This window comes from Acyrthosiphon pisum, chromosome A1 (genome assembly GCF_005508785.2).
Source record: "Acyrthosiphon pisum isolate AL4f chromosome A1, pea_aphid_22Mar2018_4r6ur, whole genome shotgun sequence".
In the NCBI taxonomy this organism is placed as follows: Eukaryota; Metazoa; Arthropoda; class Insecta; order Hemiptera; family Aphididae; genus Acyrthosiphon; species Acyrthosiphon pisum.
The window spans coordinates 167459348-167475876 of NC_042494.1; the positions used below are offsets into that span (position 1 = coordinate 167459348).

General features: G+C 28.9%; 1 protein-coding gene across 3 annotated transcripts in view; it reads left to right on the forward strand.

The window, feature by feature from the left end:
* The window catches only part of LOC100158931 (MAGUK p55 subfamily member 5), a 65994-nt gene that overhangs the window by 24119 nt on the left and 25346 nt on the right, over positions 1 to 16529 (forward strand). For 2 of the 3 annotated variants that reach the window (XM_008183780.3, XM_008183786.3), the window contains 2 exons: positions 1861 to 2015; positions 6180 to 6430. In XM_008183780.3, coding sequence (XP_008182002.1) covers positions 1861 to 2015; positions 6180 to 6430 — 406 coding nt within the window. Of the gene's footprint in view, positions 1 to 1860; positions 2016 to 6179; positions 6431 to 13519; positions 13800 to 16529 lie in introns of those variants that run through there. The other variant, XM_008183788.2, reaches the window with a different exon arrangement.

The following is a 16529-nucleotide window of genomic DNA, read 5'->3' on the forward strand; positions in this document are numbered from 1 at the left end:
TTAATTCCATCCATTACAGTAACCCACTTGTAACCTACTGTACAGCAGAGCGACATCCACGACTTACCCGCCTTTTTATTATTGGTAAGTGAACGAAATCGCATAGTTTGGATACATGACTTGGCTAAAGTAAAGTACACAAAATCATCACGTGTAGATAATTATATTAAAAACGTTTAGCATATTTCGTCGAGTTTGTTCAATACAATGCTACACAGTCAGAATCTTTTTACCATTGTTATTTTAAATATAATGATTATAAGTTGTTAATCATAAGGTTTAAAAAACCATATTACTTTTATACTTCTATATATTCTTATGTTTTATAGTTTCATTGTTTAAACTTGAAACCATTATATTATTATAGTCTATAGATTCTAATTTCAATTAAAATTCAGTTTTGGTTTCAAATCCATGTGCTTCGGTTTTTAGACTTTTTAAATGTATGCTAAAAATTACATATATGGTATTATAGTTGAACAATAATATAAACACAATTTTATCTCGAATATAATTTTTTTTAACCTGTTCAATATGCGTAAATCGTGAACAAAACAACACGTCACTATTAAAATTTAAATGTGTAGATATTATTTACCTATACTTCTTGTTATCTGTATATAATTTGTGCGGTGACAATTAAAATAATAATAATATATTAATATGTGATATTGTGTTCGTAATTCGTGACTACTCTACATTTTTCCTTTGTCATTAATACATGATTAGAATATGTTATTATTATGTTTAGCCTCAATTAGCCATTAGGACGATCTGACGCTGTAGAAGTCATAGTTTAGCGAATACATTTTGGAACATAACAATGATAAACAAATTGATTATTTAAACGTAAATTTCTGTAATTAACAAACCATAGGTTTATCACGTCCTTGAGAGACTTTTTTTTATATATTTCAGATTTTTTTTAATATTATTACTCGCTCATTGAAATTTAGTATGACGGTTAACCATTGTGAAATGAAGACACACCTAAATTGTGCAATATAATTACCATTGAAAAAACGCCGGAAGTATTTTTACAGGACTATTTTATATGTATTTAACAATAGGTGCTTAGTATATACCTACTTTCGTTAAATTTTTAATGTCTACTAAAATTTATAATTTTTCAATTAAATTATAATTACACAATATTGTTATCTATTTAGATTTTTAAAATAAGTGTACACTTTTAATCCGCAGCTACACATGGAGTAAAAATAGTACTTAATACGTGTCAACATTTTTTTTTTATGTAACTATGCGTTGTGCAAAAATTGTAGGTACACGCATGTGGGCTTAATATGTATTATCGTTTCTGTACACTCATAAAGTTTGAATATAAATTAAATATTATTTGAGGTATGACTTTCAACTGATATTTATTATTATTATCTTACAACTTGGCATTGGTGTATTTGTGATTAATTAAATGGGTTATGGAATTTTATTTTTATAATTATTGGTAAATACATTTTTTCGATTTAAAAATTATTAATCTCAAAGGCTAAAATTGGAACCAATCAGGAAATTCCAATCACAATATTTTACCACTAAAAAATAAATAAATTAAACACTAATGCAACAATTTTTGTTTATTAATAACAATATTATTATAAAGAAATAGTGTGTATTAGAGAGTAGGTCATTAGGAAACCTCAAGTTTCTCCGGGACGATGACCGGTATCAATTTCTTCTTGATGATATTGATAGAGGAAACCGGTTTATTTGTAAAGTCGCAAAAGTAGGGGGGTTTGGCAATCAGCTTTAAATTAATAATAACAAGTCTAATTAAATGGATATACAACTGAGTTCGACAAATGTAAATTTTATCATTTTTATTTGTTTGTTATCATTTAGTCGTGACGACCAGCATAGACTCGGCGGGTTCCGATCTAGGTCAAGTTCATGATGCCTTCTTCATCGGAATTGAAGATGAAGCCAAAGAACGGTTGGAACGGCTGGCGGCTAGCAAACGTATCACACCAGTTGACATTACTAAATTGGCTCATCAGGTATGTTTTTTATTTTAACCATAATAAATCTTAGTAACTAATAATTAATTAATAATAATTGCTTGTGTAAAGTCAAAAACGAATTGATTCAATAATCTTTCAAATAGGTGTTGATTTAAAAGTACCTATACGGTATTCCTGAAATATTACATAAACGCGTAATTTCAAAATTTCAAAATGGAAATCTTTTTTGTTCAATTCGGATAAATATCTGCATAATTATTATGAGTCACTTTACTTTTATTACGTAAAATGTTTTACCAGTGTTTACGATGAGTCAGGAATTTCGAGAATATTATAATATATAATATAATATAATCTATTTAAATTGACAGAAAAATAAATAGACTTACTTGTGTTTAAATATGAATATAAATTTGTTTGGGTAGATGCGCTTACTATTATTCCGTGAAATAAAACTAGTGCTGCTGATGCACGTGTGCAATAATAATAATAATTTACAGCAACGTTAGATTTTTTTTTTAGTTTTTGGTTGCGATATTGACATTTTAATATCTATTTAATGTATGTACCTATATAATTTTGTAATGTTTATTATTCACAAACTAATTTCAACATCTATAGTTATACAATTCATATGATGTTTAAATTAATATAAATTGTGCATATTGTACACGTTTATAGTACTTATTAATACATATTTTATAATACTCAGTATACGTTCTAGTATAAAATTATACTATACAATATCAAATAAATTCAATACTATTTTTTTGTAAATAAAAGTAAAGTATTTTACTGTCATTAATAACAATTTATTAACACATTGATTACAAAATTATTTTAAAAAGTATTCATTTCTGTTTTATTTTTTTATTCTTTAGCTTTATTGATTGGCATATTAACACATTATTATAATGTACAAAATAATTCGTAAGGAGGTTGTAAAGCAGATTTAGTGTTTAAAGTAATGTGTTTTTGATTCCATAATTGTATGAGGTATTTAAAAAATTTTTTTTTATTAATTTCCAGTGTTTAAGTTATTCAGCTCAACAGTTACAAACTTACAACCATTAACGTAAATATAGAAATACATTATATGAGCTATATAACTGATTTCAGACTTTTGCGTCTTTACCGGTCGTTGATTTATTTATTTAGTTTTAGGATGTTAAACGCCTGATCGTATATGCAATTTTAAATACACTAATGAATGTTATGTAGTACTGTACTGTAGATAATACCTTATGCTATATAAACTACAAATAATAATTTATTTATTTTAATAATATTTTCATAACTATTATGATGTATATTTCGTATATGTAGGGAATTAAAATATAAAATTACGTATTCATATTTATATTAGAACTAATGACTGCAAAAAACATAATATCATAACCATTTGAATATCTATCTTAAATTCAGCTATGGAAAAAATTTAAAAAGTGATTATAAGACACAGTCTCACAATGTAGCTTTTAAAATAAGACAATATTGTAGTACGCAAATTGTATTGTATGTAAAATTGTAAAATAGTATTAAAAATATAATTTGCATCTAAATATTAACAAAACTTAAATAATAACTAGGGCACGGTCTTATTATTTTATCATAATATATATAGTTTTTGGGGGTATTTCAGAATATTCCAATGATAAGATAAAAAAGTTGTTGCGTATAGTACACGACAAACGAAATATGAATTATTTATATTGCATATTCAAGATTTTTTATGTCATTTTAATACTTTATTGTAAGTTGTAAAAATTAGGAAATATGCTGTACTTACTATTTTTTAATTCGATTGACAACGACCTGATCTTGAAAATTATGTTTTTATTTTCCTATTATAATATTTTGTTTTAATATTTTATAATGTTATGCATTATTCATTGTAATTTATTATAAACAATTTCGTTTATAATCATATTTTGCATTTTACACTTATTTTTTGTGCTCATTAAATATGCACATTTTACTATTTATATGACTATATATTATAAAGTATTAATGAATAATTATTATACGTGTTTAATGCTACATCTTCAGTTCCATGGTTCGTGGAATAGATTAACATGTTTAAGAATTGGGTTGGATCTAAATGTTTCAATATATATATTAAAATTAAACTCGTATTATTTTAAATTTATCTATTTCGTAAATTAAATAATTGTAAATAAGTTCTTATTATATTATACTAACTTCATAATCTTTATACGTAATATAAAGAGTATTAAGAGTATATAATATAAAAGTATTATTATACTGTTAACACGTTGTGCCCAAGCTCGGATTAAGACATTTTGAGGCCCCTGTACGAAAAAAAAATAATAATGTATATTATATTATATTATTTAATATTAGGTACCCGTTATCATAAATATATATAGGTATTAGGTACACAGCAATAAATAATGAATAATAACTTTATTTATAAATTATAATTTACAAGCTTTTTTCCTCGCTAAATAATCAACGATTTTTTTTAGGTGATTTATGCAGTGTTATAGCCTATAATGAAAAAAATAATCGACAAATCTAAGGTCCCTAAATAAATTCTAACTATTGTGGCCAGGGGGCCATGGTCCCCCTGGACCCCCCCCCCCCCCCTTAATCCCGGACTTGGATGTGCCTTCTCAAAATACCAATTTAATAGTTAAGTTAGGCTATTTTAGTAAATATATTATGAGTATTGTTCTTATAACAACGTTTTAAGTGACAGTCATGTACATAATATAGGTACCCCTATTTTCAAAATATATAACTTTTACATAAATTAATGTTGGTTAAACCAGTAGGTACATTTTTTATTTTCATACAATTGCGGGATAAGGGTGGAAGACAATACCCATAAATTTGACATTTATGTGTAATTCCCCTTAAGACCAACTAATAATTTATAGCTTTTTTTTTATAAAATACATAAATATTAAAAAGTAACATAAATTATTTACCTAATCATTTTTTTTAAATTAATTGTTTAATTGTTTTTACTTACTTACCGTCAATAGAACGAAAGGAAGTTTTGATTTTTTCATTTCTATAATGTGTTAGATAAATATAATATGTCTAGTACCTAGGTATTTACAGTTTATAGTCAACGATAATACATATTTTAAATATAAATAAAAAAAATAAGTTGTACATAAAACATATTTTTTTGTTAAAAATCGTCAATTAAATACAATTATTTTTAAATAATATTAAAATAGTTTATAATTTACATGAAACAGTACCTATACTTACCTAATAGTATGAAGTAGATAAAAACTGCAGTATTGTACAGAATCAAACGTATAAATGTATAATAATATGCAGTTTTAATTTCAACACAATTTTAAACCATATTTTAAGCACGTATACTACATAAAACTCAATTTCTAGAATTAGTGAATCTGCACTATTTCAACTTGTATTATTTAGTTATTTGGGTGGTGTATTTTAATGTGAAATAATTTCCGACAGTGAAATATGAGCGCTGGTCAAAAACTCGAAATCAGACACCACACCGCGTGGTCCGCATGAAAACAAATTTGGGCCATTTTATGCCGTCAAGATTTATGAGCCTGTTAATTAGACACGTTTCTGTTACGGACCTGTAAAAAGGTTCAACTGTATGGCGCCGAAACGTTTCCTTTAACTACCTATTTGAAAACCTCATGTCTGGTATATGCTATTCTTCGACTTGCCCTTAAAACGTTTTTAATTTGTGTTTAATCACCGCGCATAGTTTTAATACCTTGTACCTTTATTGAATATACATTACTCATTAGTAGATAATTCAGATTGGTTGTAGACTTTATATTTTATATTATAGCTTATAAGTTATACGTATTTAAGTGAGAATTTGTTTTCTTAATTTTCGACAATATTCAATACTCATCATAAGATTCTAATTATAGTTGGCATATTTGCAACTACAAAATAAATGTACAATTTAATATTATATTTATTTATGTAAAAATGTTCCAAATGAATAGCATAACAACTATGAACTATAGCCTATAGGTACTATTATTTATAAACTTAGTAGTGTATTAAAAGCAAAGGTAGGTCATGATTTATTAATTTATAACACTTCTATAAGTGTGCGTTCATTTTTAGAATAGTAGTAAGCACATTGCAAGGTTTTTTTTATAATTCTTTATATTTTATTGGAAAACAATTTGTGTAATTTGTTTTTATTTTTATTTTTTATAGTTGATGCGTCAATTGCACCCAACAACCGAACTCAACGATTTTTTAGACAATAAGGTACACAGTGGCCGTGTCGGTTCTTCATGCCCACCGGACAACGGAAATAAATTAACCGAACAAGCCGACCCCAAATTATCTAGGAGACCTAGTTCACCATTCAATAATGGTCATACCGAGGTTCTTATCTGCAAAGATGTCACCGATAGTAATAATAGACTGAAGGCTGTCGACGAGACCAACGAAACTCAAAACTGGTGAGCTGTAGTGATAACTAAGTAATAACGATTTTCAATTTTGTCGATTGAAGTATTTTTAAAAACACTATTATGATAAAACAGTATTTACAGGATATATAGGCTCGTTTGTGTAGGAGGTAGGTATTATATATTTTGAAAATTGTAGGTTATATTATATTTATCAAAGCCGATACTAAAATTGTGAATATTATACACGGGACTAATTTTAACGGGAAAAAATAATTTTCATTCGTAAATACGGATATTATTATTATTATTATTTATTTAATTATTCAATTTTATTGTTGATGACCTAGTATATTTTATCGGTGAAGTATTTTTTTAAAATATTTTTACGGACTAATTTTGTATAGAGGATTTCAGCAATAAATAATTTGCGGTCGAATTTAACACAATTTCAATAGGTAAAATTATTTTATATTGAATACACCCAAATAATTGTATAAGGCTTAAAAAAGTTGGGTCCCTGTAATGATGTCCCCTACATAATTTTGCACCGTATATAGATAGTTGTTCGTTTGCCTTTCCTTTAAATCCATAATATTATGTTTAGTTCTAAAATATAATAAATAAAATAATATTATGAAAAAAAAACATGTATTTAGAATTTAGATATTAGATATCGTTATCCATGACACGTTATATTCATCAAGAATACTATAGAAAGCTATATAATATTGTTGTGCTGGTTAGTATTTTTTAATAATAATTGTGTGTTTAAGTGTGTTTGTATAGTGTTGAGCATAATAAATAATTGCTTTCTAAATTCAATATAGGAATATCGGAAATTCATAACAAATGTATTTTATAATTTATATGTGAGATCATATACCTACAACTACAATATAATACACTATAACGTATTACTGTACCTATACAATAACAGATCTATATTAAAAAAAATATTAAATTCCAAGTTTGAGTTAATGATGTAGGACGCGTAAGTATATACATTAAATGAGAATAAGTGTTATTATAGAATCATTACGAATCGGTTATTTTACTAAAACTGTTAGTGTTCATATAACAAGTAAGAACTATAATAATATCTACATTTTAAGTCTGTCTGGCTTTGATAAAAAAAAACAAAAAAACACTAGATTCCAGTGAAGGTAAAATCTATATTGTATTTCATTTTTATCGTTACTTTACACAGTTTTTTGTTCTCACAATTGATTTTATTGTGTAAATCATCTGAAACAGCTATCGATACTAATTTTGTCGTCAGTACTTTTAAAATAATAAATTACAAACGTAGTATATATTAATTTCAAATATATCAATATATTTAATCTATAAACGTTTAAAAAAAAATGCAAAACGTGACAATCCCGTAAAGAAAAAAAACCACTTATACATTTTTTATCGGAATTTGAACACTGTATACATATAAAACGCTATACCTACTCGATAATATTTTTATTTCATCCTGCTATAGGGTTGTTGCAATTTAATGTATTACCAAGTAGCCTAATGTAGGGCTTATGAAATGAATTTAAATTATGTAAAAAAAAAAGTATTTATTAGCTAAGTGTAAGAATAATTTTATTATTCTTCGTTTTTGGACAGAACCTGATTGTTCTTTGTTTTTGAAAAAAGATTTCACTATTTTAGTCCTAGAGACATTTCCGTATCGGACATCCTGAAATTTTATTTAATTTTTACGAACGATGATTGCTGCCTACAATTTAAAATATTTAAATGAGTGACGAATAATAATTATAATATTGTTTTAAAACATTTTTAAATATTGATGGTTTTATTAGCCGGCAGGTAGGTATTATCACACACGCGTAGAATATTATACCTAGAGTTTTCGTATACTGCATAGAGAACTGCAGAGCATGCTTCCGCCCACTATATAGTTTAAAAAACGACTATTTTACCGGCAACGTAGACAATGATTATAATGAAGAGTTATGCGAGACCATGAGCGTTTTAAGGTTTTCCCCTTCCAAAACGACGGGATTTCGAAGGGGGCTGTTTGTATTTTTTTACGGTCCACCTGTCTTTAATTTACCACGGTAACGTGCACAATACAAAGGGAGTTTTTTTAACCGGCTACGTTTTGATTTTAGTATATACCTACCTAGTAGTACCTACGTCCTACGCGTCGACACCGTATAATATTATATTATAATGTTTTGTGTAGTTAATTAAAATAAAACCGTAGGTACGCATTATAAGTTATCTTACTAATCAATAAGTTCTATTCAAATGACTTAATGGATCCTTGTTCGTCCAAAATGTACATTTTGTTTTATTATAGATGTTGAACATTATTATTATTATTATTTTCAATATAATTATCACGTTCTTCGGTCGGTTTCAAATTTCAATATGGCATATAGTCTTATGTAATGTGTTATATTAAAACTGCAATTACACATATTATATTAGTCGCATTAATATCACTTTAAAACCTTTTCTTTACGTACTGTACTGTACGGTTTATTTGTGGCAGAAGTTGCATTTAATCGATTTTTTTTTCAGTTTTTTTCTGTGAATATCAACCGCCGCCGTATTACATTTCGGTTATTTTGACGGATTTCTAAACTGCAAAAACCGGACAGTGATCTGTTCTGCTGCAGATCCAAGTGTATATTTCGTGTACTGCAGTCAAACGACACGGTTGATAAATTATTTTATAATATGAACACCGTGCCAGTATTTTTTTTTGCGGAAATTTTTACTTGGTCATACTAAACGGAGAGGAAAATTATTATTAAATCCACCTCTCCCCATATCCTTTCCATTGTCCTGCACACACACACACACACACATACACACACACGCACGCACGCGACATAACCAGTTATTGATTATAAAACCAGAACCGTATCATATACATATTATATTATTACTATACTTATTACGTATGGGTTTTTGTTTGTATACACGGATAACTATAAAATAAACGATTACATATTTTCAAACTAGCTTCTAATATTATGTTATGTCTCTCCAAGTCATTGGATAAAACAAATTTATTGCGTATACATATTAATGATCGTAGTGACTAAAAATAAGTAGGAAGATGGATACAATAATAATATACGGAGACGTGTTTAGACGTTTAGTAAAATATACCTAGTTATAAGACGATTTTACTGAACACATAATATCGTGAAAAAATGTTTCGATATTTTTACGAAGATATACATTTTACACCAATCAGGTATATTATATATTTAATATATATTACACATATATACGTTTACTATAATAACCAATACATATTTTAAAATGGCGCAATGAAATTAAATATTTTGATGATAAAAATTATTTTGTTAGTAGTTCATGAGGAATAAAAATGATTATCGAGTAGTAGGTATTTAAATTTTCTATCACGGCGTAATGAATAATATAATAAAATGAATCACAATTCGGTAGGTAGTTTTTCCTCAAACCATTTTAGTTGTAGATTTTTGGCTATGATAATAATCAATATTTTATTGTCTTGCATAATAAACAGTTTAGAATTTATTTTTATTTGCATTATATTTATACATAATATAAAATATGTTTCTTCAGTAAGTAATATATCAATAGATTTTTTACAAGAAATTTAAAAATATTATTGATTATAATTAATAATTTTTTCTTCTGAAAAATGTACTTATTCTTAACATTGTTTGAGTTCATTTTTGTAATAATAGTTATTACATGTATATATCGTTATGATATGTACATGATATTAAGTCGCCAGGACAGAGAATGCCAACAAGGACAATCTATGAATGTAGAAGGGCATGTATTCAAAAGAGTCACACATTTCAAATACTTGGGGCCCTTGTTAACACAAGATAACGATCTGAAAATGGAAGTCAGTGCTAGGATACAAAAAGGCAACAAATGTTTTTTTTTTTTGGTCTTGGAAAAATACTGAGCTCAAGAACATTATCGACAAACCTGAAGATACAAATGTACATGACCCTGATACGACCCATAGTACTATATGCCACGGAAACATGGACACTTAGGAAAGCAGAAGAAACCAGAATAAAAGTATTTGAAAGAAGAATCCTACGGAAAATCTACGGTCCATGCTTCGACACAAACACATGTGTATGGCGTAAACGTCATAATAAAGAACTCGAGGAGCTGTTCCAGAGACCGAACATCGCGAATGAAATCAAGAAAAGGAGATTAACCTGGGCAGGACATGCATGGCGGAGAGTAGGATCCATAGTCAGAACGATAATCGAAGAGAACCCGGTCGGTAAGAGACCCTTAGGAAGACCACGCTTACGTTGGGAAGACTGTGTAAAATGGGACGTGGAAAATTTTGAACCAGAGATACCATGGAGAGTAGTGGCAGAAAATAGAGATAGATGGAGAGAAATTTGTTTGGCGGTATGGTCTAAATGACCGAAAACCAAAAAAAAAAAAAATATATCGTTATGATTTCGTAAGATATATTATACGAGTACAATATAATATTATGTCGTATCAGGAAACCCGTTCAATTAATATACCATTATTCATTAGGTAGTTGGTATTAAATATAAATAATATAATTTTACCTAAGTATAATATGCTGTTCTTTATGAAATGTATGGTGCCTAATGTAATATTGTGATTCGTTAAGACTTTAAAACAATCTCGACTTGGTCGTAGTATAATCAAGAAAAACAATAGCCGTGATGTACTGCCATATTGGTATCCTCTAAAACGATATTTTTTCAATTTGCTTTATGGAGTTTAAAACAAGCTATAAATTAAATGGTAACTCAGTAAAATACATATTATATGGCCCCAGGGACGGATCCAGTGGGAGGATAAGGGACACTGGGAGGGGCACAGGCGCACACATACACTTCCCCATTATTTTCGGAGACTGAACAATTGAATAATATATTGATGATTTTTTTATTGTACTAGTTCATAAATGAATAATATTAAATGTATAGTAAATAATACTATAATAAATACTTCGCCAATCTTGAAAGTTTTCACCATCACGTAGTTTATAATAATTTTCTATACATAATGAGATTTTCAAAATATTTAGACTAATTTTAGACTATTTTTCTAAGATTGTCCATGTCACATCATCTTAGGTACGTAATAAATATATATTTGATGTTGTCAAAAATTAATCCAACCTAACGTATAAGTACCTATTATTATACTAATAGAAAAATTAACTAATATTATATCAAAGGTGGGCAAGTTAATGAAAATAATTAACTCAAGTTAAGTTAAGTTAAGAAGAAACAAGATCGATAAGTTAAAAGTTAACAGTTAACAAATTATAAATTTAACTCGATAAGTTAAAAGTTAATATAGAAAAAAATATTAACTTAACTCAGTTTAAAAAAAGTTAATCCATTTTTTTTCAAATTAGTATGTAAATCACATAAAGAGTGAATGTGTCTTTCTAGTTTCTAATTTATAAACTTTAAAAAATAATTTTATTGAACTTGTATTATAATGTACACTGTATACCATTTTACTTTTACTTTACTATAGGTAATTTAATAATTTAAACTATTCTCATCTCAAATTAATAATTTAACAAATATATTTTTAATTTTAATATATTTTTTTATATCGTATAGCAATTGAATGTCATAATACATGAAGATGAGTATATGACCTTCACATATATTATAAGTTATATAACATTAAAACATAACAATTGTCAATTTGTAATTTAAAATTATTAATTTTACTAAAAACACTTATAATATTGCAACTCGCATAGTATATAATTTACAACTTAATAAAATATATTAATATTTAATATACACAAAATTATGTTATCAAGAATAGAACAGAAATGTTTGTGTTTTTGTATTGGATTATTTTTATTTTATACTGATATAGTAATATTTACGTATAAACGAAAAATTTCAAAATGATTTCAAAACTTTTAACTTGATGGATTTTTTTAAAATCAACTGAGAAAAGATAAGTTATTTCAAGTGTAAATTAACCTTGTTAAGTTCATAAGTTAATTAAAAAATAAACCAACTAGTTAATTTAAAAAGTTAAAAAAAAATTAACTTTTTAACTTAACTTTAACTCTTTAACTAGTTAATGCCTATCTTTGTATTATATTATGTAATATTAACATATTATATTATAAAAGAAATAAGATGCTGATTAGTATTCGTATGTACATCAAGTTACCGCCGAAATAAACAAAAATGTCGGAATCATTTAGGTAGATCGCAAACCGTAGTTTTAACTGTGACACGTAAACGTAGTGAATGTACCTGCGAATGGCTGATGTTTCGAGTTCCATAATTGTTAGCAGCTATACGCGTATATATATAACCCAAGTCTGAAAAGGCAAGGTATAAATCGTCATACGAAAGAGAAGGTATACATCATTGTCGTATATATATATTTATGTTTAATGAGTAACAACGTAAGGGTGGAAAAGCGACGCGTCTCTCCGACGCAGGCGATTTGTAACCACTGTCATTACTAATGCGTTGTGGTAGGGTCGAGCAGCAGCTCCAACACCCATGTGCACACAACAACAACAGCTACAAGAGCAATAATAATAAAATGTAGGATTTTATTCGGGCGTGCAGTATACCCGAAACAGGTACAGCCGTATACAGGTATACACTCTATATAAGACACAATATATTCGTGCGTGTGACTTGTCACTACCAAGGGTCAGGAATTCCACGGCAGGCAGGTACCTACGTCGTGGTGCCGCCGCCGCCGCATCAGGTACAGCCGGCCGTGCAGGTACCTCGACCCCACCCCTAAGCCGACCAAGTCCCATTGTGTGCCGAGGGTTGGGTATATAGTACAACAAAACGCGCGGCACACACACGCACACACACAAATACAAACAAACGCACCCGGACGGACTACGACGACGACGCTATCCCCCGGCGTCGCTGCTCGGTGGAAGAAAACGCGCCGTACAGGTATAATAATAATAATAACGTCATAAGAATAATAGTAATATTATAATGGACGCACCGATCCCCCGCCAGCCCTCCGGCACACCACCACTATCGGTCCGGTTCTCTTCCCCGGACGTGCGGTGCGCGTTCCCCGACGCACATAAATATATTATTATTATTATTTTTACCTACGAACAAAATTGACGCGCGCGCCAGTTCGGTGTTCGCGTCGTTTGCGTACGGTCCGCGCTATGCACGTTGCCGCAGTTGGCTCGCCCGTCTCCAGTCGTAAAAGTGAGTGCTGCCGTTCGCGAGTTTCGCTCGTCGTCGCAGACCGCAGTCGCCGCCGCACGCCACCCACCTGTCGGATTTCCTCTGCAGTACAATAATAATAATTATTATTATATTAACTGCAATTTAATATTATAATAATAATATAAACAATACAATTCGTCCGCGATGAAACTATTACCGTACTACTGGCACACGTGGTGAGTGATCTATTCATTAGATGATATTATTAATCCAACATGAAAACAATAATAATATTATCTCATACATTATTATCATTATTATTGTATACACATCGCCGGCTAGGCCACGATAGCCTCGTCACAAGATATTTAAATATTATTATTTTACCTGCAACCTGGTATATACCTTCGCGCGCGCCGGTCGTTACGTCTTCGGTTCGGTTTGATGCGCGAGGAAAATCGTACTCGCGTGTGATCATAATAATTATAATTTTACGGACGTGCGGTGTTGTGCTTAATAATAATGTTAATATATTGTGAAATTATTATTGAAAACATTTCCGTCTGTATATCGTCATGCTGTCGGTATTTTAATATCGGTACTTATATAGAATATACCTAATAGGTATACACCTTTACTGTATACTATACTAACTGCAACCAGTACGGCAGTACCTAAACTTTCTGTGTTTGCTAAATAATAATTGTACACAATACTGAGACTGATGGAACGTTTCGAACGGTATTACTCTATAATATAGAGTATATATAATAACATGTTCATTTCTGATCGATACATTAATACGACGCAAAACCATGACCGTTTTAATGTACCTATAATATTATTATCATCGTCGTTATTGCGGTAGGCAGTTAAATTATTTCATAATGATTCCGCACTTGTTATTTATATTATTAAACTAGGTAGATAGGTGCCTACGCATAAAGGTAAATTCCGTTTTTGTTCAAACACGAAATAACTTTAAAAAAATAGTCCTATATAGGCAATTATTGGAAATACGTTTTTTTATTGTTGTATAATATAATTGTAGTGTTACCTGTACATTTTTGACGATTATTATTCGATCCACAGCATCGCATAAGAATACAAATACGTTAACGTAGTCTAACGTGTTCACCGTCTTATTATAGGCCTCCTCAATGGATATATAGCCGTATAGGTATATCTAATCTAATCACATGCGCAAACAGACAAAAGAACATTTTTGCATGTAGAAGCTGTAATTTGTTTCGCTTCTTCAACAACAAAAATCGGTCATATATTGTCTTGTAAATTACAAAGAAGGGGTCAAAGTACCGGAAAATGTATATTTAAAGCAACACATTCGACGTTATAATGTGGCAATATAATTTTTAAATTTTTTTAAAAATCCAACAATAAATCCGTTTATTTTTTGAGAGAAACAAATAAATATTGACAAACAGGAATTCGATTGATTTACAAAGATATGCTACGAGTTTATAGGTATCAAACGTTTTTTGGCAAACATTATATCAACATATTATGTATAGGTACCTTCTATAACAAATTACGTATATTAAATAGTATTAAATGTCCACCCTAAATATGTGTCAAGTATACTGATAATTTGTCATTTGATTCTTAATCTTATGTATGTACTATGTATACAAGTATATTGCGTAACTATTGTACCTATAAGGTTATCGAGTTTAATAACTATTACGAAAATAATCTAATTTGTCACTAGTCATACATGCGTACCTATTGTTGTAGATTCATTGTTAATACTTTTTATCCCGTTTTTTTTATTTACGTAAAAGTTAAAAGCCAATAAGTGAAGTCCCTTAAGTCTGATCACGATTCTACTAAATAATACTCGAGGCTGTGGGGCTTCCTAATTATGACTTTTAGTTTCTATATGTTTAGGAAGAATGTCGGGTTTGAAGTAGTCGTAAACCATAATGGTCCGGTAACCGTCTGGTCACGTAATAAGTGGTTGTATAATATAGGTACTACGTATCGTTATAATGGGTATGTACTTATTTGCAAAGGGCGAAGCAACTGCAAAAAATTAGTTATTACAAATATAATTTATTACCTATACATTTGTCCAGGTTACATTTAAATTCAAAAATCTATGTCGGATGACAAGATGTGTAATTAATATTAAGTTGAGACACACCGACAAGCAATACCTATATTTTATTGTGTAATTATTTTTTTATTAGATATTTAGTACACATCGAATATTTTGTATATGTACCAACACATGTTAAATCGTTGATAAATTGCATGCATTTATGTGCAAATCGTGTGTTTGCCATAATCATCACTACAAATACTGCAGTATAGCGTCATAAACGACATCAGCAGATTTAATTATATACCGTGCGTAAATAACCGATACATTTGGATTTGTATTAATTTATTATTCTGGTCGAATTTGTTTTCTCTAATTCTCCATAGTAATACAAATATATACTATTCTGTATCTACAGGGTACAAAATAAACAAAATTCGTGTTAGAATTTAGAATTCAATGAATGTTCAACCAACCTATTGGTTTAATTGTCAGTTTAGTCTTTACTAAGCTGTTTTTAATTACTTTACATTATCGATTTTTTTCCGATACAGTCTATGCCTATTTTATTAGTGCTAAATTACAGCTATGACTATAGGTATAGTTAATTATTTTTATTATTATTATTTTTTTATATTAACAACGAGAAATGAATAAACTCACGGAAATATTTTCCATTATAATAATTATTACATACTCGAGCTTTCTTGGCTTTTGAATATTTTGCTACTCGCACGAAGCTATCATATACATAGGTGCAGTAGTCAAATGGTGTACTCGTATCCAGTGAGTCGCTTTACGTCCAAAATATTATGTGCAAATGTCCAATGCACTTAAATATTATATTACAACAATGTATAACGATTGACATTATTATCATACATTACGCTATTACAGTGTTGTA